General features: G+C 60.1%; 1 protein-coding gene across 1 annotated transcript; it reads right to left on the reverse strand.

The window, feature by feature from the left end:
- Positions 1 to 5,350: 5,350 nt before the first annotated feature.
- Positions 5,351 to 24,901, reverse strand: PCID2 (PCI domain containing 2). The gene is given in 15 exon segments (XM_059378279.1): positions 5,351 to 5,841; positions 6,008 to 6,131; positions 6,893 to 7,018; positions 7,116 to 7,189; positions 7,995 to 8,095; positions 9,104 to 9,245; positions 9,667 to 9,742; positions 11,790 to 11,893; positions 13,956 to 14,010; positions 14,950 to 14,994; positions 15,743 to 15,820; positions 15,822 to 15,962; positions 17,555 to 17,628; positions 19,137 to 19,226; positions 24,757 to 24,901. Coding segments are annotated over 15 exon segments (1,356 nt in total). The 5' UTR covers positions 24,793 to 24,901; the 3' UTR covers positions 5,351 to 5,751.
- Between the last annotated feature and the right edge of the window lie 172 nt (positions 24,902 to 25,073).

The raw sequence follows: 25,073 nt of genomic DNA on the forward strand, positions 1-25,073 counted from the left end.
CACGGGTGAAAACTGCCTTCCCTGCCACGGCTCCCATCTCTCGCTGCTGGCCGCCAAAGGGCGACCTCACGTGTGCCTCAGAGGGGGAGCAAGTCTCCCCGGGTCGGCTTATCCAGAAGTAGACTCCGGTCAGTGAGGTTCTGGAGGAGATGGTGGGACACGATGGGTCCATCTGCTGGCCCCCATGCCCGGCACCAAGCCCCTTCCCGAGTGTCACCGTCGCCGGGGGACAGAGCTAAAGGAACCACCTCGCGTGCATGGCCCTCAGCCAGGCTGGCCCCTGCGGGACACGAGCAGCTGGGGTGGACCCCGGGCCACGGGGGAACAGGGGGTATGAGTGTGGCCCTGAGAGAGGTGGGGGTCACAAGACCATCCCAGTGAGCCCGCCTGCTCTGTCACCCGCCCCCCCATTCTGTGAAGGGTCACAGTTGCCCCCCCACACGGGGGGCTTCTGCAGCTGAGCCCGAGTTCAAAGGTGGGATGGAGCAGCCTCATCAGTAGGGTTCTGTGTAGGGGCAGCCCCCCAGGTACTCCCCCAGGAGTTGCTGGTCAAGGCAGGTCCCCGAGGACACCAACCCCTGTGGGAACATCCTCCAGAAGCACAGTATTCTGTGTCCGAGCACCGGCGAGCAGTGACTCTTCATCCCAGACGGGACAGGTGGCTTTCTCTGGAGCCAGAGCACCCACAGGAGTCGGTGCGGGGCGGTGGGGGGGCATGTGGTTGGATCCAGACGGACGGTGAGGTCCCCCGCGGTGCTGAGAGCAGTTCTCAGGTTGGAGGACACACTCGGTTCTTGTGAAACGCCACCTAGGTCCACTGGTTGTGTGGTGCGAGGCCCCAGAAACGCTCGCCGCACCGCCCCAGGGACACCTCCTGCCACTCTGGCCTCCACGCGGGGCTCAGGCAGGCACCACCCTCGGGCCAGCCCTCTGTGCTCTCAGGGTGGCCCTTTGTGCCCGCGGGGTGGCTCTCTGTGCCCCCGGGGTCGGTCCAAGCCCCTCCGGGCCGCTTGCTGGCTGTGGGTTCCTCCCAGGCCGGCCCCGTCGTGCTGCACCCCACCTGTCCTCCTGCTGGCAGTGGGGCTCGTGGGGACTTCCTGCCCTCTGGTGTGGCCCCCAGGCTCCTGGCAGCTGAGCTCCGGCGACCGCCGTGCTCAGCCTGCATTCCCCGCCCAGAGCCACTGACATGGCAGCCGGAGCCTTGTCGCGGGGGGCTGTGTGCATGTCACCGGCTGCCCCCGTATCCCGCGACCTCGCTCCAGGGAGGCCTGCTGGCTGCGGCGCTCTCAGCTCCTCGCCTGGATGGGTAGACACGGGGCGGAGCAGACGTGGAGACACAGCGCATCCAGTTTAGTTCTCATCTGCAACCTGCGTGGACGTTCGCAGCAGCCCCGTGGCCTCGGGCCTGTGTCTGCAGACCCGTTCTCGGCGGCGGTGGGCAGCTGCCTGGCGGCCGTGCGGCACTGCTCCTGGGCCTCCCTGTCCTGCCCATCGGAGCCCTCAGGAGGCCCTGCTCTCTGACTCGGCTGTTCCTGGAGCCACGGGGGCGGCACGAGGGGGGATCTTTCTCCAGCATGGCCTGCAGGGTCCAAGCCGCCCTCCTCGAGCGACGCTCAGGCGGCACAGCGTCCAGCCGGCAGCAGGCTGACAGCCAGTCCTGACCATGGCCACCACCCCACACACTCGACCTCTCAATCCCGCAGCCCTGTGCTCTCAGCAGCTCCAGTGTCCCGCATACCCAGAATCAGGAGCATGAGCCCAAACCAATAATGTGCAAAAGAAGACCGTGTGTTGGAGGGACACTATTTGGGGTCTACTGTGTTAGATAAGTATATGGTTAAAACAACTTCAACCTCTCTCTGCTGATGCTTCAGTGCGGTGCTGGGACACGTCTCTGACCCCCGGGGACACGTCTCTGACTACCGGACGGCCCGGCCAAGCGCATCGTCCACATGGCAAGTAGCACAACCGGGGAGCACCAAGAGGGTCCCATCCCTGCATCGTCCGAACCGTTGCCGTGTCGCGCCAGGGCAAGCGTGGTTTGTACAAGACCCATGCGTGATGTAGACCGTCTGCGGCAAGGTGCACAACCTTACATGATCGCGAACAGCCACAGGGGCTCGTGGATCAGACAAGCAGCCACAAATCCCTTTAACAAAAGCGGGGAATGAACACACACTGTATGTCGCTTTTGGTAAATGCGTCATGGGGCTGGCGTCATGACGGGAAATGAAGAGGAGCGACAAAATAAAAGGAGAGAAAGGTGAGCTCGACCCAAGCTGTCCTTGCTCAGCCGTGCACGAACCGGCTATTATCCTCGTATTCCAGAATGGCTGTTAGAGCTCCAGCCATCACGTCTGTGTCCCAGGGGGCAGGATGGAGGGAGGGAAACAGCAGTCGTCTTGTAAGAAGTTTCCCAGGAGCTGCGGCCTGCCCTTCTGTCTGCACCCTGACGGCCAGTCCTCGGCCACACGGCCGCCCTCAGCACCAGGCACCCAGCTGGAAATCAGGGGCTCCTGTCCCTCGTCCGCCCCTCGGCCCCCAGCGCTGGTCTCGGACCTGCGAGGCGGCTCCCTGCCGTCCTTTGCCTCCGTCTGGAACGCTCCCCCTTGCCGTCCTCTGGCTCCCAAGCTGGCGCCGACCCACCTTCATGCTCTTGCTGGCCCTGCCGCGGCGCTTCTAGTTCTGGTGTCCGGCGGACGGCTTCTCTGCAGCTCCCGGACATGCGCCCTGTCTGGAGCCCTGGTTCGCTGTGCGCGGTGACTGGTGAGGTCCTGGCCCCACGACTGGCCGCCCGGGACGGTCTGGCTTCCTGGTCGACTCCCAGCACCCGGCCAGACGCTGGTGTGGAGAGGGGGCTCTGCAGGTACGTGCCAGCTGGCCAGCTTCCTGTCCCACCACGCCTCCCCATGCACACAAGGCTTTAGCCAAACTGGCTACTTCCCCGACTAGCTCTGTGGCAGAGCGCAAACCCGTCCTCGGCCTGCGGAGCCCAGGACAGCCGGGAAGCTCCTGCCCAGAGGGCCTGCTTCTCCAAGGCCCCGCAGCCGCGCCACAGCCACACAGACCCGAAACCCTAGGGCAATACCGCCTAGAGCGAGGCTCCCGAGCACGAGGGGGGCAGGCTGCGGGCCTTACACAGGCTGTGCCCAGGACAGCCTCCCACCGGGTCTGGGAGCCGCTGGTGCACGGCTGCGCCTCTCCGCTCTGCTCCCGAAGCTGCCCAGAGACCCTCGGCGGGCCGGCGGCATCGTGGTGCCTCCAGCTCCAAACAGGAACAGCGGCTTCTCCCAAGGACAGCGGAGAGCACAGAACCACAGGTGCCGTCCTTGGGAGGACACGGCTCAGGCGGGCAGAGCCAGGAGCGTCGTGCAGCCCCAGACCGGCCCTCCCGTGGAGCGCACCACATGGGCCCCGTGAGCAAAGGGCCGGGAATGCCACGGACATCAGGTGCCGGCCGACCTCCGCTCCCCCACCTGTCCAGAGGGGGGGCTGGGGCAGCTGCAGGTCCCCCACTCTACCTGCACTTGCACTGCCGGGGACCATGGCCTGCGGGAGAGAGGACTGATTTAAGACATTAAAATGTTGACTGAGGGGCGCCTGGGTGGCTCAGTGGGTTAAGCCGCTGCCTTCGGCTCAGGTCATGACCCCAGGGTCCTGGGATCGAGTCCAGCATTGGGCTCTCTGCTCAGCAGGGAGCCTGCTTCCCTCTCTCTCTCTCTCTGCCTGCCTCTCTGCCTACTTGTGATCTCTCTCTGTCAAATAAATAAATAAAATCTTTAAAAATGTTGACTGAAATATTCTTTTGAGTGAAATACAGAGTTCAAACACAGTTCAGACTTTTGAGTGTTACGATTCATTTTTTCTTTAAACTTACGTAAGCAAACTCCGCACCCCACGTGGGGCTCGAACTCATACCCCCGAGAGCAAGTGTTGCACACCCCAGGCACCCCGAGTGTTACGATTCTCAGACACACCACGTTCGCTCTCCGTTTCTGACAGTCCCGCCTCCCACCAGAATGAGACACGCGGGGCCAATCCGCCGACGTGCCGGCCCGCTTCCCGGAAGGACCCGGCAGAAACAACCACGCTCACCCTGCGCAGGCGGCCGGGCGGGGCGGCGGGCGCATCTCGGTCCCAGCAGGCGGGCTGCGGGGTTTCAGACTGCCGTGAAGTCGGGAGACCCGGCCCGCGAGGGCGGCAGAGCGCGAGCCAGGAAGGGGCAGCCCTGGGCTCACGCGGGGAGCACGCGGCCCCACTCCCATGGCAAGTCCGGCTCCAGACAGACCCCGGGGGCCGCCGGTGTGGCCTGCAGCCATGAGCCCTGCCCGTGAACCACAGCCCCGCCCTCCTCTCTTGCGGAACTTATTGGCAGGGTTCAAGACACCAGTCCCATACAGCTCAAGAACAGGGGACCATCACCAGAGCCAAACTGCCTCCCATCACGCAGAGGTGAGGCCCGCTCCCCCACAGAGCAGCCACAGGGCCCAGGGCTCTGTGTTCACACCCCCGAGGCGCGCCACAAAACACACTGGCCAAGACCAAACAGAGGCGCGGAACCGAGGTCTGTCTCCTCCGCAGCAGTAACAGTCAACTGCGCACTCCTGGGGGCGCTGCTCACGGCTCCGAGGAGCACCCGTGGCCGTGAGAACCCCAGTGCACACCAGGCTGTGGAGTGTCCTTGGGCAGCAGCACCAGCTCACCCTCCCTCATGCGGAAAACACGCGGTGACTCTGCCTGCCCGGTGGCCACGCTGGCCATGCTGCTCCGGCAGCTGGCCAGGGAGCGGTGGTTCCAGAGGCCGAAAGCCCGGAGGCCAGAAATCCACCGCACAGGCCCTACACATGCCCTCCAGGGCGTGGACGTCCCTCAGCTGGAGTCTGGACGTGCCGGGGGCAGAGATGACACTGTACGATGCAGGAGGTGGGCTGGTCCCTTCGGGACACTTGCTCTGGAAACCTGCTCCAGGCTGTGAGGAGGCGGAAGCTGCGGCAGGTGAGGCCTCCCTGGACTGGAGTGGGGAGCCCAAGCTCGGGGTCACCTCCCCGCGAGCCCTGAGCACAGCATAGACGCGCGAGCACATGCGGATGCCAGCGTCCTGCCAGCGTGCCCGGGGATGGCCTGTTGGGAAGCACCACCAAGCGGAGCTCAGCCCGCACGGGGCAAGAACCCACGGCCCAGAGCAGCTTCTCTGCACCCGGGAGGAGCGGCTCCCAGCCCTGACGAGGCTGCGAGGCCGGACCAGCCCAGGGCGCTTCCTTCTTCAGTAAGTTCTGCACAAACAGGGAAACGCACGTGCTCTGAGAAAACTGGAAACCGTCGAAGTAAATTCATTTTGAAAGAAGCAGCCTCAAGTGAAACATTTTAATTCTGTAAAACATTCTGATTTAACATATAAAAATGCTGTATGTTAAGACAAAATAAAGAATATGCCAACTTTATAAACTCACGGTGACGTTTTATAGAAAAAGTTACAACAAAGGCTGACAAAGACGCCTTTACAACTGGTGAGCCCGAGAGCCCCTCACGGACGCATCCCCCGCTCCAGAGGGAACGGCCGCGCCCCCGTTTTCTCCAGAGGCAGCTCGGGCTGTCCGCAGGCCCTCACGGAGGTTTCAAGGCATCGTGTGCAGCCAGCGAGCCCCGGAGAGCACGGCCGCAGACAACACCGTGGTGGCCCGGGACGGAGTCCACACACAAGGATACAGCCAGACGAGACCCGGCTTGCCTGTCCTCGGGCCGCGTGCCCCGTCAACACACTGTGGACAGCGGAGGGAACGGGTTCTGCTTGCTAACGACCAGCTTCTGGTGCTGGTGTGATATGTAGCCTTTGATGTGGCCCTGGGGAGAGAGGGGCCAGGGTCACGACAAACGTGCCGGCGCACCCCCACCTGGGCCCCGCACGTCGGCGGTCTGCCCCAAACGTGACAGACGAACACCGTGGCTTTCAGGCCCCTACAGGAGAGGCTCCAGAGGCAGCCCCGCCGGCCGGGGAGGGGCCTCTCACCATGTAGATCAGGTTGGCCAGGATGCACTGGACCTCGTCGATGTCCACGTCCTCCACCTGCATGAACTTCAAGGCGACCAGGAAGGCGTCCAAAGACAACTGGTGTGTTCTGAGCAGCAGGTACCTGGGAGGGACAAGAACAGGGCCACCGCGTTACGGACGGGACACGAGCACTCTGAAGGCCGAGACAGTGTCCTGAGTCACAAGGGAGAACAGGACCGCAGTGTGGATGTGTCTACCCCCGCCCACATTCATCTCAGAGTCCAAGACCCTAACCCTACCCCCCAGTCCGACATCCCTGCGATCAGGACGCCCCTTGCCACGAGCCGCACCCTGTGGATCTGAGGACGTGTGGCCCTCGCTGTTCTGGACACACTGCCCACGGCTGGGAAAGGGGCGATGCAGAATTCAACTTTCTTTTTCTTTTTTTTGTCAGAGCGAGCGAGCACAGGCAGGCAGAGAGGCGGGCAGAGGCAGAGGGAGAAGCAGGCTCCCTGCCGAGCAGAGAGCCCGATGCGGGGCTCGATCCCAGGACCCTGAGATCATGACCTGAGCCGAAGGCAGAGGCTTAACTTACTGAGCTACCTGGGCACCCCAGAATTCAATTTTCTGACAAACAGGGGAGTGGACCGGCTGAGTCGATAAGAATCAAGGAGACAGCCCCTGTCCTACTCGTGGGGACAGAACGCGGGACACCTGAGGCCAGCGCGCATGCCCGTGGGGAGGTCTGACTGCATGTGCACAAGCTTGAGGCAGGGCTGGGGCCTCATCCACACGGGCGCAGACGCCAGCTCGGGGGGGGGGGGGCGGTCATCGACCTTCCCGGTGCAGCGGGTGAGTCGCCCCGAGAACTCAGACACACTGAGGAGGAAGCACTCGGCTTACACTTTCTTGAAAAGATTCCTGTAGGTGATGATCTTCAGCTTCTCAAGGATGAGGAAGATGCCGCAGCGGATGAAGAAGGTCTCGTGCTTCGTCAGCGCCTCGTTCAGCAGCAGGAGGTTGCCTTCGCTGCGTGGGGAGAGACGCGCACACGCTCAGGAATGCAGAGCCCAGGACGAGCCCTCGCGCGACACGTGGGAGGCGTCTGGCGAAAAGGCCACGATACCTGACGGCTTTGGTCACTTCGGCGAACTGCATGAGACGGTACTTCCTCAACAGCTCGATGGTCGGCATGTGACCCTGAGACAGAGCGCCCACTACCCAGCGTAAGAGCCTTTCGCTTGGAACAGGAAAACCAGCCACAAAACCCCCATCGAGGAGTCACGTCTTAAAAACCTATTTCTTCGGAAGCAGCTAAGACAACGTGGGTCTGGCAGCCAGAGCCCCGGGGGCACCCGGCCCCAAGGCCCTCACGCCCTCACGGCTCGTCTCCAAGGGCAAGCGTTGGCAGGAGGCGGGCCGGTTAAGGGCCGGGAACTCGGAAACGCCGTCCCGAAGGATCGGCTGAGCCACTGACACCGGCCACTTCTGGGAAGCAGGGTCGGGTGCGGGGAGGGGGCACCGCCTGTGACTTCTCCGTGACAAGGGGCCCTGCGCCGTACGGGTTCGGGCCGCACGTGTGTACAGCTTAGGTAATTTTTAAAAAATTTTAAGTGGGAGCAAAGAAAGCTCTCTCACTTTGAGGCAATTTCAGTCAACTAACTGGCTGGTTGCTTGTCATTTCCAGTATTAAATTCCCTCTGGGGACTAGATGAGATAGCCTGACCTACGCACAGGCTGGCAAGACATGTTTCTTTCTCGTTTAATCCGTTTTTACTAATTCAGAGCTTTAGGAGCAAAAGAGCACGCACTATGTCATCTCACACACGCCAGTCTTCTGAGGCAGATGCTCTGAGGAGAAAGTGCCTATCGCGGGGCTGGGCGGTTCGGGCCACCCCCGAGCAGCTCCCCGTCTGCTTCTGGGTGTGCTTGTGCGGTGACCACGCACCACCTGGGGGCCCTGCGGGGAGCACTGGGGCCGAGGGAGCGGCGTGAAGTCACTCACCAGCAGCATTTTGACCGGAAGCAAATATATCAGAATCATCCTCTTGTTCTTCTGACTCGCACGGTGGCAGTGCTCGAAGGCGAAGGAGAGGTACTCCTCGGCTGCGGACACAAGGCAGGCCGCGCGCTCACCCCCGCCCGCACTGCGTCCCGCCGACGCACCCGGCACCCGCGGTCTCAGGAACCATCCACTCCCACGGGAGCGGCCGGTCCTTCTCGCTGGGCCGCTGTGCTAGATACTCAAAAATCCGACTCAAGGAATCTTCGGAGGAAAAACATTATCAACACCTTCAGAATCCTCAAAAGAACTTGAAGGCTTCTATTCTCAGACTCCCTGTTTTAAGGGGAAAAAGAAAAGGACAAGAGAACCGCCGAGGATGGCCTTGTTCAGAAGCCGCGGGTCTCTCAGAACCTCCGTGGAGGAAAGGAGGTTGGTCAGCACGAGCCCACGGAGGAGAGACCCAGGCCCGCCCCGCAGCCGCGCGGCCACCCCCGCTTTGCAGCGCTCACGGCTGGAAGACACGGAGATGGAAGCCGTTCCAGGCCCGGGCCTCACGTGTGCACAGCAGCTTTACATGTGGGACGAGGCTTTACAAAGTCTGGTCCGCGGACGGCAGGGGAAACCATATAGAACCACCGCGGCTTGCGTTCTCCTCGACAGGTCAGCACAGACACGCCCAGGGCCGTGGTTTCTGGAAAGCGCCGCTCGGTCGGGCAGTGCCCGAGCCCCATGCTGCGCGGCGACCCTCCGCCCTGGCGGACCCTGGGGTGTCTGATGCAGACGCTGGTGGCGCAGCCGTGGGCTCCCCGTCCCGGATGCCGGGCCCCCACGAAGGCACAGCACCAAGGACCATCACGCCCGCTCCAGAGAACGGTAGTGCCGAGTCACCTCCCACGAGCACGTTGCCGCGGTAACCACGACCCCGGCCGGGATGCCAGAGGCCCAGCATGGGTCTTCCTGCACTTTGGACAAACAGGACCGCACACACGCGGGACAGCGGGACAGCACCCCGGTCGCCCCCTTCCGGCCTGCCAAGAGCCCATGAGAGCTCTCAGACGCGGCTCCGGTCCCAGGGTCTTGAGAACGGGCAGCAGCGGCCGCCAACTCACCTTGCTTGAAGTCACTGTCGAACATGGCCTTGCGCCCGACGTAGTACCTGAACGTCACCCTCTGCGCCGTGCTGTAGTCGTCCTTGAGGTTTGAGCTGTCGATGGCGCGGATGAGCGGCCGGCACAGGTGCAGCTTGTTGATCTGCAGCGGCCCCCGTGGCGGCTCAGCGACACGGGACAGGCCGTTTCCCGAGAGACACGTGAGCACGCGCCGCGCCACGAGGACCTCCTGACCCGTCCGCCCGTGCCCGCCCGCCGCCACCTGCTCTGTACCAGTCGTACAGCGACACCCCCCACAGGGCGACACCCCCCACTGGACAGTCCAGGCCCCCCAGTGGGCACCGGCTTGGGACGCTGGCGCCAGGCTCTCCCCGGGAGGTGCAGCTCCCCTTGCGGGACCACGGGACCACGCACACACCCTCGCGACAGTCCCTGCCCCTCGCAGGTGCTCAGCCCTTGGCTCGAGGCGGCCAGGTGAGGGTCTCGACCCGGCGAGGCCATGGAGGCCAGCCCGGAGAGGGCACCCGGGGAGACAGGCAGGAGGAAGGGCCCCGCAGCCCCACCTTGAAGTAGATCTTGAACAGCTGGTTCACCAGGAACAGCATGCCCCACTTCTTGGAGTCCTCGATGCCGGCTCGCCTGTGGGGAGCGGCTTCTTCCAGTTACGCGGGAAATGAGCGTTTTAGGGGACGCACACACACACACACACACACACCCGCCCAGACAGAACCAACACCGTGAGCCAGAAGCCCACGGCTCGGGTCGCGCCTGTGAAACCGAACCAGCCGAGAGCAGAGGCCCGACCGCAGTGACGACACCGCGGAGCACACTCTCGGGGGGACGTGCGCTTGCTGACGTGGGGACAAGATCACCCGCGGAAACTCACGACAACGCGGAGCGGGGCCGAGCGCACGTGCCACCAGCGGGAGACTGGAACCGTGTTGACGGCCCGCCCGGGAGGGGCACGGCGTGGTGACCCCGTCCTCAGCCTCGGCAGGGGTCGCACACGAGCACACACTTGTCCAAACACAGTCAAGGTCCGCGTGAATCAGTGGGGTAAGTTTTACCTCAAACTACAGAGGGGAAGCTGCGGCGCTGAGGGGAGCCGCTGGCGGACGCGTCACCCTCTGGGGCGCCGAGAAGACAGAAACCTGCTCGACGCACAGAAGGAACGACGCGTGGATGGACGGCAGGCGGCACGCACAGTAAATGCCGACGGTGCACAGGGCAGGGGCGCACGTGTCCCTGTGAAAGTCTGTCTGCACGCCACACGCCCGAGGGTCCCCATGACGCGACGTTGGAAACAGCGCGCAGCGGAGTCTGCCGCGTATCCGCTCCTGGCCATGGCTCTTCTCGGGCACAGCCCGCACACCCTCACGCGGGGCCGGGAGCGGGGGCCAAGGCAGGCCACCCACACACTCGAAATCCCAGCACACAGGAAACACACACGTCGGTACGGAACCACAGGCTGCTCGCTAGTCAGGACACTGAAATCTGTCCTCCGGCTGTCCCTACGGTCCTCCCACAGCAGAACACTCGGGGTAAGCCTGCAATCAGCGTTTAGAACCGCAGTCCCGTTCCGTGACGGATGCTCCTAGAGGACTCTTGTCACTCACTAGCGCTGTGACCTCCAATCCACACCGAGACAACAGAAAACACACAAACACTAACACCGGAGACCGAACTCTGCTGGAAACACTCAGGAGGCAACCCCGAGGGGTCTCTCTGAGGCCCTGCCTGCTGCTCTGCAAAGCCAGGGTGCCCACCCCCACCCGCCGCAGCCCAGGGGTGCTGGGCGGGAAGGGCGGCCCACTGCGGTTCTCACTCGCAGCTCCTCGCTGGCTGAGGGTGCCGAGCGTCTGCTGGCGGGTCTACCTTCTCTGGGGGAATGTCTGTCCAGGCTGTGCCCCACATAAGCTGGACGGCGTGTCTCCATGCATTCTGGACACAGGTTATCGTCCGCTACGCTGTGGGCAAGCGTTCTCCCCATTCTATGGTTGTTTTCCCCTCGCTGGACACGCTTTAAAACACGAGTTTCTACTTTGGTAAGTCTGGTTTATCTATTCTTCCTTAGGTCACTGTGTTTTGGGTGTCACATCGAGAAAGCCAGTTAGCCCACGACACACATGTACGGCTTGGAAGGGGGACACAGGGTCCCAGCATCCACGGCGGGCCACTCAGTCTAACACTCGCGCGTCTGGCGTCTCCGAGACAGAATGCGGACGTAACGGAGGGAAGAACGGACGTAAAATCGCCCTTGGAGGACCTAACAAAACAGCGCAGAGATCGAGCCGCTCTAGCTCAGGGCAGGACGGGGTCCCACGGCGGGAGACACGGTGAGACAACAGCGTGGCCAGAGGTGAGAGCGTGAGCCACACCAGGGGCACGGGCCGCCGCCGGAAAAGCAGTCTGTCTGGAACCCTCCATCTCGCACACAGGAGGAAGAGCCGGTCAGCACAGCGGGAGAACGGCGCGTCCGCAGAGCCGCCCGCGGCACAAGCCGCCAGAGCACGTTCCCAGATCACGGGGCTCGGGCCAGACGGCGCCGGAGCCAGAGTCTCCAGAAACGCCGAGCCGGCACACGTCGCACACGGCCTCTCCCTCAGCTCGCGGACACAGCCGCCGGCCAGCTAAGCCCGTGCGAATGACCGCGGTGCGCGCGGGGGGAGCCCGGAGCCGTACTCACGTGTCGCTGGCGCAGACGCGGAAGCAGCTCATAAGCAGCTCGGCCGCCTTCTCCAGCATGTCCCCGACCTTGCTCTTCCCCTTCTTCACCAGCTGCTGGTCCGCCTGACGGACGACAGACACCGTTAACTTCCTCTCGACTCCCTGGTGGGAAGGACGCGGCCGCCGTGAGGAGCAAAGCTGGCGACCCCCCGGGCTGAAGCCCCGGCTTCGGGGAGCCCCTCCGGCCGGTGCTACTGCGCTGAAAAACGGGAGAGACCGGCCGCGATCCGACCCGCACACAAATCGACCGTCGTCAACCGCACCCGCCAGGAGGCCAGCCCGTCGCCAGGTCTGGGGCGCGGGGCCCTGCGCCACTCCCGGAGCCCCTCCTGACGGCCTCACGTCCTGCCCTACAGCCGGTCCACACCCTGGACACACACTTCCCACACGCACCGCGGGCCTCCCAGGGCCTGGCGACCCGCTGGCTCCCGCCCACCACCCAACACAGGCCCTCCGAGCACGGTCCACGAGCCCTCGGGAGCCGTCGACACACGTGCAGGTGACCTGCGCGGTCAAAACTACTTCCCGGCCCCGCCGACCGCCGGTATTGGTCTCTTCACGGCAGCATCGCCCGCACCGACAACGCGAGCATGGCGGCTGGTGACTGTGCAGGGCCTTTCCAGCAACACCAAAGTGCAGCGGCAACACTGTCCACGACGTCACCCCGTGCGGCCCTGCAGCCAACCCCTAAGTTCCCTTCAAACTGCCCTGACGACACAGGAAATACGGAGTCTCAGTTCCTAGACAGAAACTACCTAACGTTCCTTGTGACGAAATGACAGCGTGGTTCCCTGCAGGAGGGCGCACAGGAGGCTGCTGGCGCGGCCGGCGAGTGCGGAACCGGCGACTGACGGAAGAGCCGGCGGGCCAGGCGAGGGCATCTGCAGAGCCGTGTGCTGGACGGTGAATGAAATATTCCCGCCCGTCCCAAGCACACAACTGACAAAAAAATATTGATGTCCCGACATAAAAAGCTCACTATTTTAGATGAGTATTTTTTTTTAAATCCCAGTTAAAAATGTTTAGTGAGGTAGATACACAGACGTATGATCAAAGTTCTGTGGAGCCTCGATAATCTGTGTTTAGGTTGTATTTCTTGGTTCTAGATGTTTCCATCACAGTTCCTTAGGTCTTCCATTCTCTGTGAGATCATCTGTGTTTTCATTTGTTTCAAGCGTGTTCATGACCCTTCCTGAGGCTTGTTTCTGGTGGCCAGGGTGCCCGCTGGTCAGGGAATGCCACCATCCGGTGTTTGGGGATCATCTCTCCTCATGGGCTGAGACTCTGTGAGTGACAGTCGGGCTTGAGGTCACGTGGACCCTGGTCATCTCACATCAGCAGCAGACACCGAGGCAGTGGGGAGCTGCTGCCGGCTGGGCTGGTCTGGCTCCCCGAGGGCCTTGCTGGAGGGCTGGGGACCGGCAGCTGCGGGGCTGCGGCAGAGGTCTGTCCTCTTGGGCTGCCCGCCCCTCCTGCTCTCCCTGGGGCCTCTTCGTCTCTGCCTGTCCGTCTTTCTGGATCTTCCGGGATCCTCTTGGACCCCGTGCAGGACAGGAGGCAGGAAGGAGATGCAGGAGACCCACCCCCTGCTGCTCTGCAAGCCGTGCTGGCCTCAGAATTCCACCGGGATGGGAAGGAGAACGGTACCCTCTCCACCTTGTTCAGAACGGAAAATTGTAGTTTGTAAAACCAAAAAGCCATGTTAGCTCAGTACTGCTGCTCCAAAGCCTACTTACGCTGACCCCCAAGGGCAAACCCACCCGTAAGACCCCGTCTTGACCTCCTCACAGCAGCGAGACGGCCGGCCGCCCCTGGCACCCACGGCGGGGGGAGTCTTCAAGACGGGGCCGGCTCTATCTCAGCAGTGGAGGAGAGTGTGGAGCTGCTGGCGCGACTGCCTTGCCCCCGGGGACACACACAGGAAAACTCCCTCTATGCCCACAACGTGAAAACCCACCAACCCGGACAGAAGCATTAGTCCGGTCCAGCGACCTCCTGCCCTTGCACGCTACACCAGGTACGTGCTGACCCACACCCTAACCCGCAAAACCGAAGAATGACATGAAATTGAACAACAGACAGAAGCGGAGTTTGAGTTTTAAAACAGTGACAAGACTGAACTTACGTTGTTGGCAAACACCCGGAGGTCAAGCGCGACAGCATACATGACAGGCAGGGCCCTGCGGGGCAGAAAAGCACGTGGGAAGAGGCCATTAGGTCCGAGGGCCCATTCCCGACACCCGCCGCTCCTGTCCACCCACAGGGGGCCACCATGCCTCTGCGAATCTGGCGGCGGCTGCTGCCTTCCTCACCTCCTGTCAGGGCAGGCTGCGGCCCGTCCGGACCAACACAGACACTGGGGTGCTCCTCACCCACTGCCCTGGACCCCCGCCCAGAGGCTGAGATCCTGGTGCATGCGGGGTCCTCAGCCCCAGACGGCACCGCTTCACACGGAGCACCTTCCCTGTCCCTTCAACCACTCTCCAAGCAGCCCCATTAAAGCATGAGGTCAGTTAAGACCTTCTAATGGGACCCAGAAATCCTAACAGACGGAATGTCATGAAAGGATTTTTTTTTTTAATTTAGCTGGAACTGGTTTTACGTGAGAGAAGTCTTCACTTAAAGAAGGTATGTGATTTTGTTTTTCAGTAAAAGGTATTCACGAGCCTTGTTACTTTCGTGGACACGCGCCTTCAGTATTTACCTACGGTTAAGGGTCGTCACACTAGCACTTTGTCAAGGACGTGGAATAACCCGCCCCCGCGCTCCCTCCGGTCACGGAGCTGTGCTCACCCACCCTTTTATCCGAGTTAAAATCAGAAGTCAGTTCCGAATTGACAACTGACAAAGCTTTCGGGGTCTGGAAGGTCTGAGACAGAGACAAGGCCCCACATTTACAGGAAACCTGCAAACTGCCAGGGCGCAGCTAACACGTCCGCTGACCCTGGCCACGCCACCACCCACGCTGGCACGAGCCTCCGTCGACACGGGACGTTAAACATCCACACGGAAAACACAACACATTTATTTAAGGTTTTAAAAAGCTTCTGCTGAAAGAAAAAAACCCAAAAAAACCAAACCTGCCGTTTGCCAGTTCCGTTACGTCCGTCCGTACTCACCAGTTTTCTTCTTTGTGGGCTTGAAACGCGCGCAGGAACGACGTGCTGCGTTAAGGAAGCCACCGCGTACGGAATCTAAGGCGGCGCTATGACAGTACGAGACATGAAGGGTTCTACATTTTAAGTTTAAACGATTACGTATCACAGAACCAAGTCCTGGAAGAAATGACCTACAAGCTGCAAATACCTGAACGTCATTAGGTGTTAAGACAGTAAGTGTATTCACTTTCACCTGCTCTCCGAAGTAAGAGATTATTGTTAACACCCTCTTGACTGACGACTTCAAACCTTTCTTTGGGTTCTCCTAAATCTAGATAATCACATATCTAATAGGCTTTAGGTTCTGCAATATAAAGTTTTATTTCCTTGATTACGGAATTCTTAAATTCCAAGGAAACTAAGCTAGTTACTAACCAACTCTCTCCTTTGTATGTTTAAAGAAAGTTAAAAAACAAGCAAACTAAAAATCCAGACATCAACATTTCACTGACTGAGGCCTTAACTAGAAGATACGACTTAAATGACTGAAATCAGACACTGGCTGGCTGAAGGTCTTCCGCGACCACACCTCAGGGATGGTGTGCGGCGTCCACTCCTGACCTCCAGGCCTGGAGTATGCCGTTCTCATATTTTGCCAAAGGGACTAACTAGTTCCTGTGGCTATACTTAATACTTTAAAGGAAACATGACGATTTACAGAAAGGCAAGTAAAACCCTTAACTGTCACCCGCGTTCTTTGTCCTTGTACTGATAACTAGATGACAGTCTTAAGGCCCAGGATACATTTAAGCACCTGAGTGAAATAAACAGAGAAACGAGTTTCTCTCCCAAAGTTACTTCCAATTCCTTTCTAGTTAAAGGTGTGAATGAAAGTGGCCCAATGTCTCCAGAACTTAAACCGCAAATATAACTGAGATATATAAATACAACCCAAAGGACAAAGATATTGCACGATGACAGTCTGGCATTTATACGCCTCGATGAAATCGTGGTTCCCCACTGCGTAGGTGCATCTGTGAAGGCAACGTCCCAGGGTGAGGACACAGACAGCAGGACCCGCAAGTGAGCCCCACGTGCCCCCCCTCCCCTGACCCGGGGTGCGCCATCGTGCTGCTCCTCCTGCCCCAGGCCACGGGAACCGGGAGGAGGAAAAGCAGCAGACTGGTGAGATTTGAACTGAAAGGGGCTGGGGCAGGAGAAAACCCATGTGACGCTCTGGGGCCTGGCAGCAGGTTCTCAGCGCCAGGCCCTGGTCATGGCAGAGCACGGCCCTCTGGCTTCTGTTTGGCACATCTAGAGCCTCAACACACACCGCACAGAGCCAGGAAAGAGCGGGCGGCTTCAATCTACCAGGAGCCCAGCGGCACCCCGACTTCTCTGGAAAACAAAGCCCTGTGGGTGCACGGGCAGGAGGGCGGCCCAATGTCTCATGCTTCGGGACAGCCAGCCGGCTTTGTCCAGCCCACCCTCCAAAAGGGAACACAGCAGACACAAGATGTCACTGCAAAGCTAGTATTCCGTGTGCTCTGCCCAGTGCTCGTCCCGTCCGCGTCAAGGCAAAGAGGTGAAAATACAGGCATCGTGTAAAACACGTCAGTGGTGAGCCACCACCCGCCCCGCCCCGGAACACAGGACTGCTATGCCGCCAACCTGAGGAGCGTGATATAATTACACAAGACCCGCAAGACCACTATTTATGTTTTAAAACCTACGTGATCTTTGAAATGAAAGAAAGTTTATTAAAAATTTCAAGTGCTTTAGGGATGTCTGGGTGGCTCAGACAGTTGAGCGTCTGCCTTTGATCCCAGGGTCCTGGGATGGAGTCCCCTGTGTTGGGCTCCCTGCTCAGTGGGGAGTCTGCTTCTCCCTCTGCCCCGTGTGTACTCTCTCTGCCAAAAAAATAAAATCTTTAAAAAAAATGTAAAGTACTTTAAGCTTCAGAAAATTTTCATAGGCTTTAGCAAAGTGAAAATTAAAAATACACTTTTCTTAAAATAAGATGAAATGAGAGAGGGAGACAAACCGTAAGAGATTCTTAACTCCAGGAAACAAACTGAGGGTTGTTGGAGGGGAGGGGGGTGCGGGATGGGGTGACTGGGGGCCGGGCAGTGAGGGGGGCGCGGGATGCGGTGAGCACTGGGTGTTATGTGAGGCTGATGAGTCACCGGCCCCTTCCTCGGAAACTAACATTGTGCCGTATGTTAACAAAACCGAATTTAAATAAAAAAATAGTACCAACCTCCCCCCAAAAACAAACGCACTTTTCTTCTCAAAGCAAACCATCCATTGTTTCAAGTCTAAGATGGTATGTGTGTGTGTTGTTAGTTTTTATTTATTTTAGAAAGAAAGTGTGTTCGTGTGAGTGGGGACAGGCAGAAAGGGAGGGAGGGGGGACCTCAAGCAGACGCCGGCCTGACCGCAGAGCCCGCCGCGGGGCTCAATTTCATGACCCTGAGATCCTGACCTGAGCCAAAACCAAGAGTCAGAGACTCAACTGACTGAGCCACCCAGGTGTCCCTAAGCCCAAGACGAGGTCCAGTGAAATCCCTCAAAGACTCAGCAATTTCCGGATTAGCTTTTTCTTCCCCCCGGGGGGGGGGGTTACCTTAAATGAGCAGCAAACATTTCGTCATAAGGGGGTTCCAAAACCTGCTGACACTTCTCTTCTGGAGAGGCCATCTAAATGGTAAGTAGAAAAATGACAAAAATAAAATTAAAAGGCAGCCAAAGAAGGCATGGTGCAGAGACTGAACCGCGGCTGTCTCCAAAGAGCGAAGCGGGCAGCGGGCACGGCCCTTACAGTGAAGGGAGCAGCGGGCACACTGGCCCTTGTGCTCTCACGCACGTGTCGCCCACGGCCTGTGACATGGCGGCGGGCACTCCACAAACACACCAGCCGTGCCCACCGCAGTCCAAGAGATACTCAGGGCACTTCTGTGGAGACTGCCATGTCTAGCAGACGGCCAGGGAAGACGTGTGGTGAAGCGGCTCCTGGGTGCTGCCAGGTGGGGAAGGCGGCGGGAGTGAGAGTCCCCTCCTCACCTCCTGGGGACAGAGCCACTGGCTCTGCGCTCTAGGCCAGGCTAGCCGACATTCATTTCCAAGGTCCTCTTCCCTCTCGATGGCCAGATTTGGGGTCAGACGAGAGCCACGGGGGTCACGCAGCACAGAGAACGGAAGGGGTCCGCGAGGCCGACGCGGTAAGCCCACACGCATGCCCGCGTGCGTGAACGCGGCAAGGGAGCGGCAGCAGCGAAGCCCCCCCGTCCCACCATCCCCGGCGGTGCAGCCAAGGCAGACCACGGCCAGCAGTGAGTGGAAAGCGGCCTCGAGGGGCACGGGGACGGGCCTCGGATCACAAAGGGTGACCCGAGATCTGCCCATGGTGGAGGCACAGGCCGCCGGCCGAGGAGCGTCTGGCCAGCGGGCCCCTTAGAGCAATGGTTTTCAACACTGTCACACAGGACGGCCACCCAGGAACGCTCCATGTTAAGAGCTGCTTCTACTCCACAAACTGGCTGCTCTGGTCGGCGGTGCGGCCTGTACACTGAGCCAATACACGGAGCTCCTACGTCTTTCAGAAGGAAAAGTGCTCCCAGGTCCACAGTCCAGGATTCCAGTGGGAACGAAGGAGGAAAGGGGACTTCCCAAAAGGCCAAGAACACTTTCTACGGGAGACGGGGCTGGCATAGCATTTATCTGTTAAATCAAGGACGCTTACAGTTTAGAGCAGGGTTTGGCAAATGCTTTCTGCAAAAGGCCAGATGGTAAACACCACTGGCTCTGCAGGCATAGATGTCTGCCAACCCAGGCGGCTAGGTGTCCGTGGCACAGACAGCACAGGAACGAGCAGACGTGAACCTGCCCCATGAATGATTTACCTCTAACAGGACACCTCGGTGGGCTTTGGGGACAGACAGGCCTGGGCACAGCCTGGTCCCGTGTGCTGGAGGACCTTGGATGACCTTGCTACACTCCGCATGTCTCTGAGGCTCAGAGGGTCGCGTAGGAGCTGACCGCAGAGCACGGGCCGCGCACCTCAGCCTGTGTGTGCTCAGAAAAGGGACTGGAATTCCAAACACCGACAATGAACTTAAAATTTCAACAGGCAGCAGTATTCACCTCCTCCTGACTCGAACTCCGAGCTTTGCTTCAGACGCGCCCATGAGCGCGGCCTATCTGCTCACCTGAAGCCGTGGGTTGGCGACGTGAGGGTGCCTGAAGGACACCAGCTCTGCACAGGACGCCCCGTCCCTGCTGTCGATGGCTTCGTAGACCTGGAACATTTGAAAAGAGGTAAGTGGAGTGGAAAACAAAGCGCCTTGCCCCCGCAGAACAACACGTCAGACGCCTCGAAAATCCATCCTCCCAGGGTGCCTGGGGGGCCTAGTCGGCTAAGCCTCTGCCTTCGGCTCAGGTCATGATGCCGGGGTCCTGGGATGGAGCCCCACATCGGGCTCCCTGCTTGGCAGGGAGCCTGCTTCTCGCTCTCCTGCTTCCCCTGCTTGTGCTCTTTCTCTCACTGTCTCTGTCGAATAAAGAAATAAAATCTTAAAAGAAAAAAAAAAAAGGAAAAAGGAAGAGAAAATCCATCTTCCTGATTCTGGAGGAGCCAGAGCAACAACATGGAGCGAGCTGGGCTCTTGGCAGCAGCCAACAGGGCAATGTTCCAAAATGACCTGTTTCAGAGGCCAAGAGACAGGTGACAGCGTCAGAAACAGCCAACAGGCAGGATAAGCCACTGCTTATTAACGGAGGCCTGTCATTTTAGTTTTACTCAGTCGTAGGAACACTTGAAAATTCATCTATAAAACTTATGGGGGAAAAAAGTACTTAAAAGCCACTTTCTGCTCCTCGGCGGCAACGGGGGAGGCAGCAGCTGAACAAATGGTGTCGTGGTCGCACCCCGGGTCACCTGGCTGCCGCGAGCAGGAGACAGCCCCACTGGTGAAGGTGTGCCAGTGTCCTCAAGGTGCTTATTGTTAAGCAAAAATAAACACACACACACACACACACACACACACACTCAAAACCCAAAACAAAACAAACAGACAAACCCAAAGTCCCAACTTGATCTGCAGGGACAGAGCAACTGCAGACAGCACGTGAGCCTGGGTAGAGACGCCGGCCCTGGGCCCGTGCGGTGCGGCTGGGGGCCGGGGGCTCTTCCACATCTCTGTCCCGGCAGCCTGTGCTGCAGCACACCTCTGGAGTTACAAAACCTAACGAGGTGTGAAGATTTTATTCACCAAACGAGAACACAGAAATCCGAACGGGCAAGGAAGCGTGATCCAGCGGCACTGGGATCGCATCCGTCTGAGGCCCACAGGAGGCTCTGGGCCAGGATGACACGGAGAAGGGGCGGACGGCACACCCGGGCCAGGCGCTCCCCTCACCTCTCAGCCACAAGGAGCTGTAGGTCACGGCCCACAACAAAGAGCAACTGGAGCTCCCCCAACACTGCCGGCGGCAAGCGGCTGGGTCGGCCCGTGCCTGCGCTCCCCCCAGCCCGGTAACCCTACGTGGGGCAAACGCAGCCAAGAAACTGCTCCAGCTCCCGGGTGCTCCGAGCACTCACAGGATCAGACGGCTGCTCATCACCTCGTGCCTCCTGGCATAAGCTGGCGGACGGAGGCCGCAGGGAGGGAAGCCACCTACCCTCGGAGCTTGCCAGTTTCTCTTTTAAAGTGATCTCTACACCCACCATAAGGCTTGAACTCAGAACCCCGGGATCCGGAGTCGCACACTCCACCAACTGAGCCTGGTGGGTGCCCCCAGAACATGTAACTGCTTAAACAGACGGACGGAGTCTGCTTCCCCTTCTCGCTCTGCTCCCCACCAGCTCATGCTCGTGTGTCCTTAAGCATTTTTTAAAACTGCTTAAAAAAATACATTGACCAGCTCCATCTGCTAACAAGGCCTTGAAGTAATGCCCCCTCCCCAGCCCCCAGCAGGGGCAACGAGCATAGCCAGCACCAGATTCATTTCCGAAACGCCACTCCCACAAGGAGCAGCGAGAGCTCCCTGGAGAAAGGACTGGTCCGGTGCTGGGACAAGACGAGCCTATGAGCTCGGCCCGGGTACTACCGTGCGGGAAAGCAAAGCAGATCTCAGAAAAGGACACAGACGTGTCAAAAGGCCCCAGAAACCAGTCTGAAGGAGCTCTCAGTGGCCAAATCTGGGATAAATTGAGCTTCGAAGAAAATAAGAGTAACCTTGTATTGGTTCTGGATTATAACTTGGCACTAACAATAATTAACAACAATCTATGATTCTTTTAAAAAGAAGCACAGGTGGGGCGCTGGGTGGTTCAGTGGGTTAAAGCCTCTGCCTTCGGCTGAGGTCAAGATCCCAGGGTCCTGGGATCGAGCCCCACATCGGGCTCTCTGCTCACCAGGGAGCCTGCTTCCTCCTCTCTCTCTGCCTGCCTCTCTGCCTACTTGTGATCTCTCTCTGTCAGATAAATAAAATCTTTAAAAAAAAAAAAAAGCAGCACGGGGAAAAGCATTTTAAACAGATGAAATAGCAACTAACACACGGAGTGAGAGCCACCGCCTGGCGAACACGCACCCAATAACCCAGCTGGGAAGACCACAGACGAAAGCACTTCTGAAAGGGTGTGGGGCGGGATGTTCACGGGCTCTCAGTCGCGAAGCCATACGACAGGAGAAGGGTCCTGGGCGCTGGAGTGGCAGGTAGGGGCATCAGGGCGAGCTTCCTGACGCTGCAAGAGGCCTACACTGGCCCGGTTCGCCCAAACCGACTTCCGGGACTCAACGGTGGACGGGGGCACAGCCACCAGTCCACTGCCTGGGACATTTTAGAAACGTCAAATGTCACGGTCTAAATCCACTCCCGGAAACTGGCTGGAGGACTCTTCCGGATGCGAGACTGACCAGCAAGACCACCTGGCTCGGAGTGTGAGTGGATCAGACCTGTAGGTGACAGTGTAAGCCGGCCGGACCCACAGGTGACAGAGAGCTTGGGACAGCACCGTGGCAGAGGCGAAGTCTGAGTGCACCAGCCGAGGACACTGATGCTACGGCTCTCGGCTATGCTGAGGGCCCCCCAGCTGGAGAGCACAAGAGCCTCAGTCCCACGAGCAGGGCCTCAGGGGCAGCGACCTCCTTCCACACGGCTCAAGGGAGAGGGAAGGACACAGAAACACGGCGCCAGGTGAGGGTGTCCATGTCTCAAATGTTCTCCTTCCAACTTTTCTGTAGTTTGGAAATTTTCACAATGAAACGTTGGAGGAAAATCACAATTTTATTTTATTTTATTTTATTTTTTAAGATTTTATTTATTTATTTGACAGACAGAGATCACAAGTAGGCAGAGAGGCAGGCAGAGAGAGAGGAAGGGAAACAGGCTCCCTGCTGAGCAGAGAGCCCGATGCGGGGCTCGATCCCAGGACCCCGAGATCATGACCTGAGCCGAAGGCAGTGGCTTAACCCACTGAGCCACCCAGGCGCCCCGGAAAATCACAATTTTAAATGTGGTTTATTAAAAGTAACGTGCCGTCGGAGGTAAGAGTTCGGAGAATGCACAAGAGAACGAGGTGAAGGCACGAACAGCGCAGCGCCCGGGGAGACCGGAGCAGAGCAGCTCCGGCTGTGCGGCAGCCCGGGGGACCCCGACCGGCAGGTCTGGCCTGGCCTTTCCACGGCAGAGCGCTACAGGTGCATCTCCGCCTCCTTATGAGTTTCTCAGTAACGTTTCCTTTTCTCTAGCCTCCTCAGTTGTAAGAACAGAGTGCAGAACACAGCACAAGGAGCAAGTTAAGTGACCGTTTATGTCATCAGTCAACAGTGCGCTCCCAGTTAAGTTTTTGGTGAGCCGAAAGTTATGTACATTTTCAACGGCGCGGGGTGTCAGCGCCCCCAACCCCCACATCGTTCAAGGGCCGACAGAACATGCAAAGTAATCTCTTCCTCAATGTAATTTCTAAAAGCAGAATACTTGGGGAAATGTTAATTCAACCCGTCCTCTCCACACAGAGACAAAACCGGAGGCGTGCTGAAGCGCCGAGCATGGACATCCCGGCCTCTGCCAGCCATTAGGGAGGGCCGCCCTCCTTGGGCCTCTCAAACTGGTTCTGGCCCCACAAGGCTCTGACTGCTAGCCCCTTCACTTGGGCCACTGTTCAGGCTGTTTGTAACTTTGAGAAATGAAGCAGTGCCCTCCCCCCATCCCTAACCCCAAGTAAAAAGCAGGCTTGCTCACCTACTACTAAATATGTTGATTCCCCAAATGCTGCGTTTCTCTCTTGAATGCAGGTACAGGCACCCTTGTGGGCCCACTGGATCCAAGGGAACTAGCAGGCTGACCCCTCAAGGCCAGCTGCACTGAGCTGAGCTACAGACCCTTGGTCTCTGACCCAGGAATGCATGCGTTCCGCCTGCATCCAAGAAACAAGAGAACTCAGAAATTTAAAGGGAGAGTAAAACCAAACCCCTTCCCTGACGGCTACGGGGACGTGATCACAGAGAACGGCAATGAAGGACCTACAACGTGTCCACAGGGAGCTGCTGGCTGAGGGGCTGTGACGTGTGGAAGAAGGAATGTGCCCCAACCGAGAGGCCCCTGTGACAACACCGTGCACTCCGGAAGGTCCTGGCGAGGGCAGGACACGGTGGCTGAGATTTAGGCTAACAGAGGCAATGAGCTCCATGTGCAGGGCATGTGTAAGGCCTGAACTCCTGGCTGAAGGGAGCGGAAAGCCACTGAACCTTCCCTGTAAGACGGGCTGGCGGCGGACCCAGCTCCTACACGCGCTAACCACGAGCTCCGGGCGCGGCCGCCGCCGGTTCTCAGTGAGAGTTCAACAAGCCCTAGTGGCCACTCCTCCGTCACCGACTGCTTCGTCCAACGAGACTCCTCTGAGAACACAGGAGCCGAGGCGGCAGAGGCCTAGCCGAGGCGGCAGAGGCCTAGCCGAGGCCGAGCCCACGCTGACAGCCCGCAGCCCCTCCCCATGGGGTGTACGGGACACTCCGGGCTGCCCCGAGGGAAACACACAGTCGACTGACAGAGACCACAGTCCTGTTTCCCGCACGAGATCTGACAGACGGCGCCGGGCCGTCGGAGTCGCCATCAGTCCTTTCGTCACGGTCGGCCGTGCTCCCGGAGAGGCGACGGAGCTGCTCCACCACGTCCCGACTCCAGGGCTGACCCACGCAGGGCGCCAGGCTCTGTGTGTCAGAGCTCCGGGCACCCTGGAGCGGGCCGCGGCTGCTGACCTGCCTCCTGCCTGCCCGGGGGCCGTCCCAGAGGCGGGCGGCCTCCGTCCCGTCCGTGACACCCTCGGCGCCGACGGGCGCCTCCCGGAGGGCCCTGCGCCTTCTAAGCCACGGACGCTGCCAGGAATCACCGGTGCGTCCTTGAGCTGACGGAGCAGGACCCGGACGGACACGGCGAACGGTGCGCGCTCGGACGCACGTCCCGGGAACGGCCCGCGGGTTCCGCCCACGGCGCTGATCGCGGGCGGCCCCGGCCGAGGCCCCGCGGCGGGCGTGAAGGACCCGCAGGTCGCGCGGAGGCTCCGCGCCCGGACGACACCGCGAAGCCCCCGGCCGGCGCCGAACGACGGGGCTCGGGATCGCGGCGGAGCTCGGGGCCCGCAGGAGCCGGGCCGCCCCGACGACCGTCCCGCTCGCGCGGCTCAGGGGCCCGCGGGCCGAAGGACGTTCCTCGCGGGCGCCCGGCCCGTCGGACCGTGTCCAGCCGCCGCCCGCAGCCCCGCAGCCCCGCAGCGGCCCCCGCGCCCCCGGCGCCCCCGCCGCCGCCCGCCGCCGCCCGCGCCGCTACCTGCTGCAGGTACTGGTTGATGGTGATGTGCGCCATGGCCGCTCCCTCCGCCGGAAGTGGGCGGGGCCGCGCGTCCGGCCGCGGCGGCCGCACTTCCGGCTCGAGGTCCGTCCCTTCCCGCGTGCCTCCCGCCCCGCCTTCCCCGCACGCGGGTTCCGGGCGGAAGGAGCGCGCCGGAGCGTGCGCGCGGGGCCGGCATGGCGGCGCGCCCGGGCTGAGGACGGCCGGGCCCTGCGCTGCGACTCGCCGCCGCCCCTCCGCGGGGACGCCCCGTTCGCGCCTCTCGGGAGCTCGGCTCGCCCTTCGCCCCGACCCCC

The sequence above is a fragment of the Mustela nigripes genome, chromosome 15 (assembly GCF_022355385.1).
Source record: "Mustela nigripes isolate SB6536 chromosome 15, MUSNIG.SB6536, whole genome shotgun sequence".
Lineage (NCBI taxonomy): Eukaryota > Metazoa > Chordata > Mammalia > Carnivora > Mustelidae > Mustela > Mustela nigripes.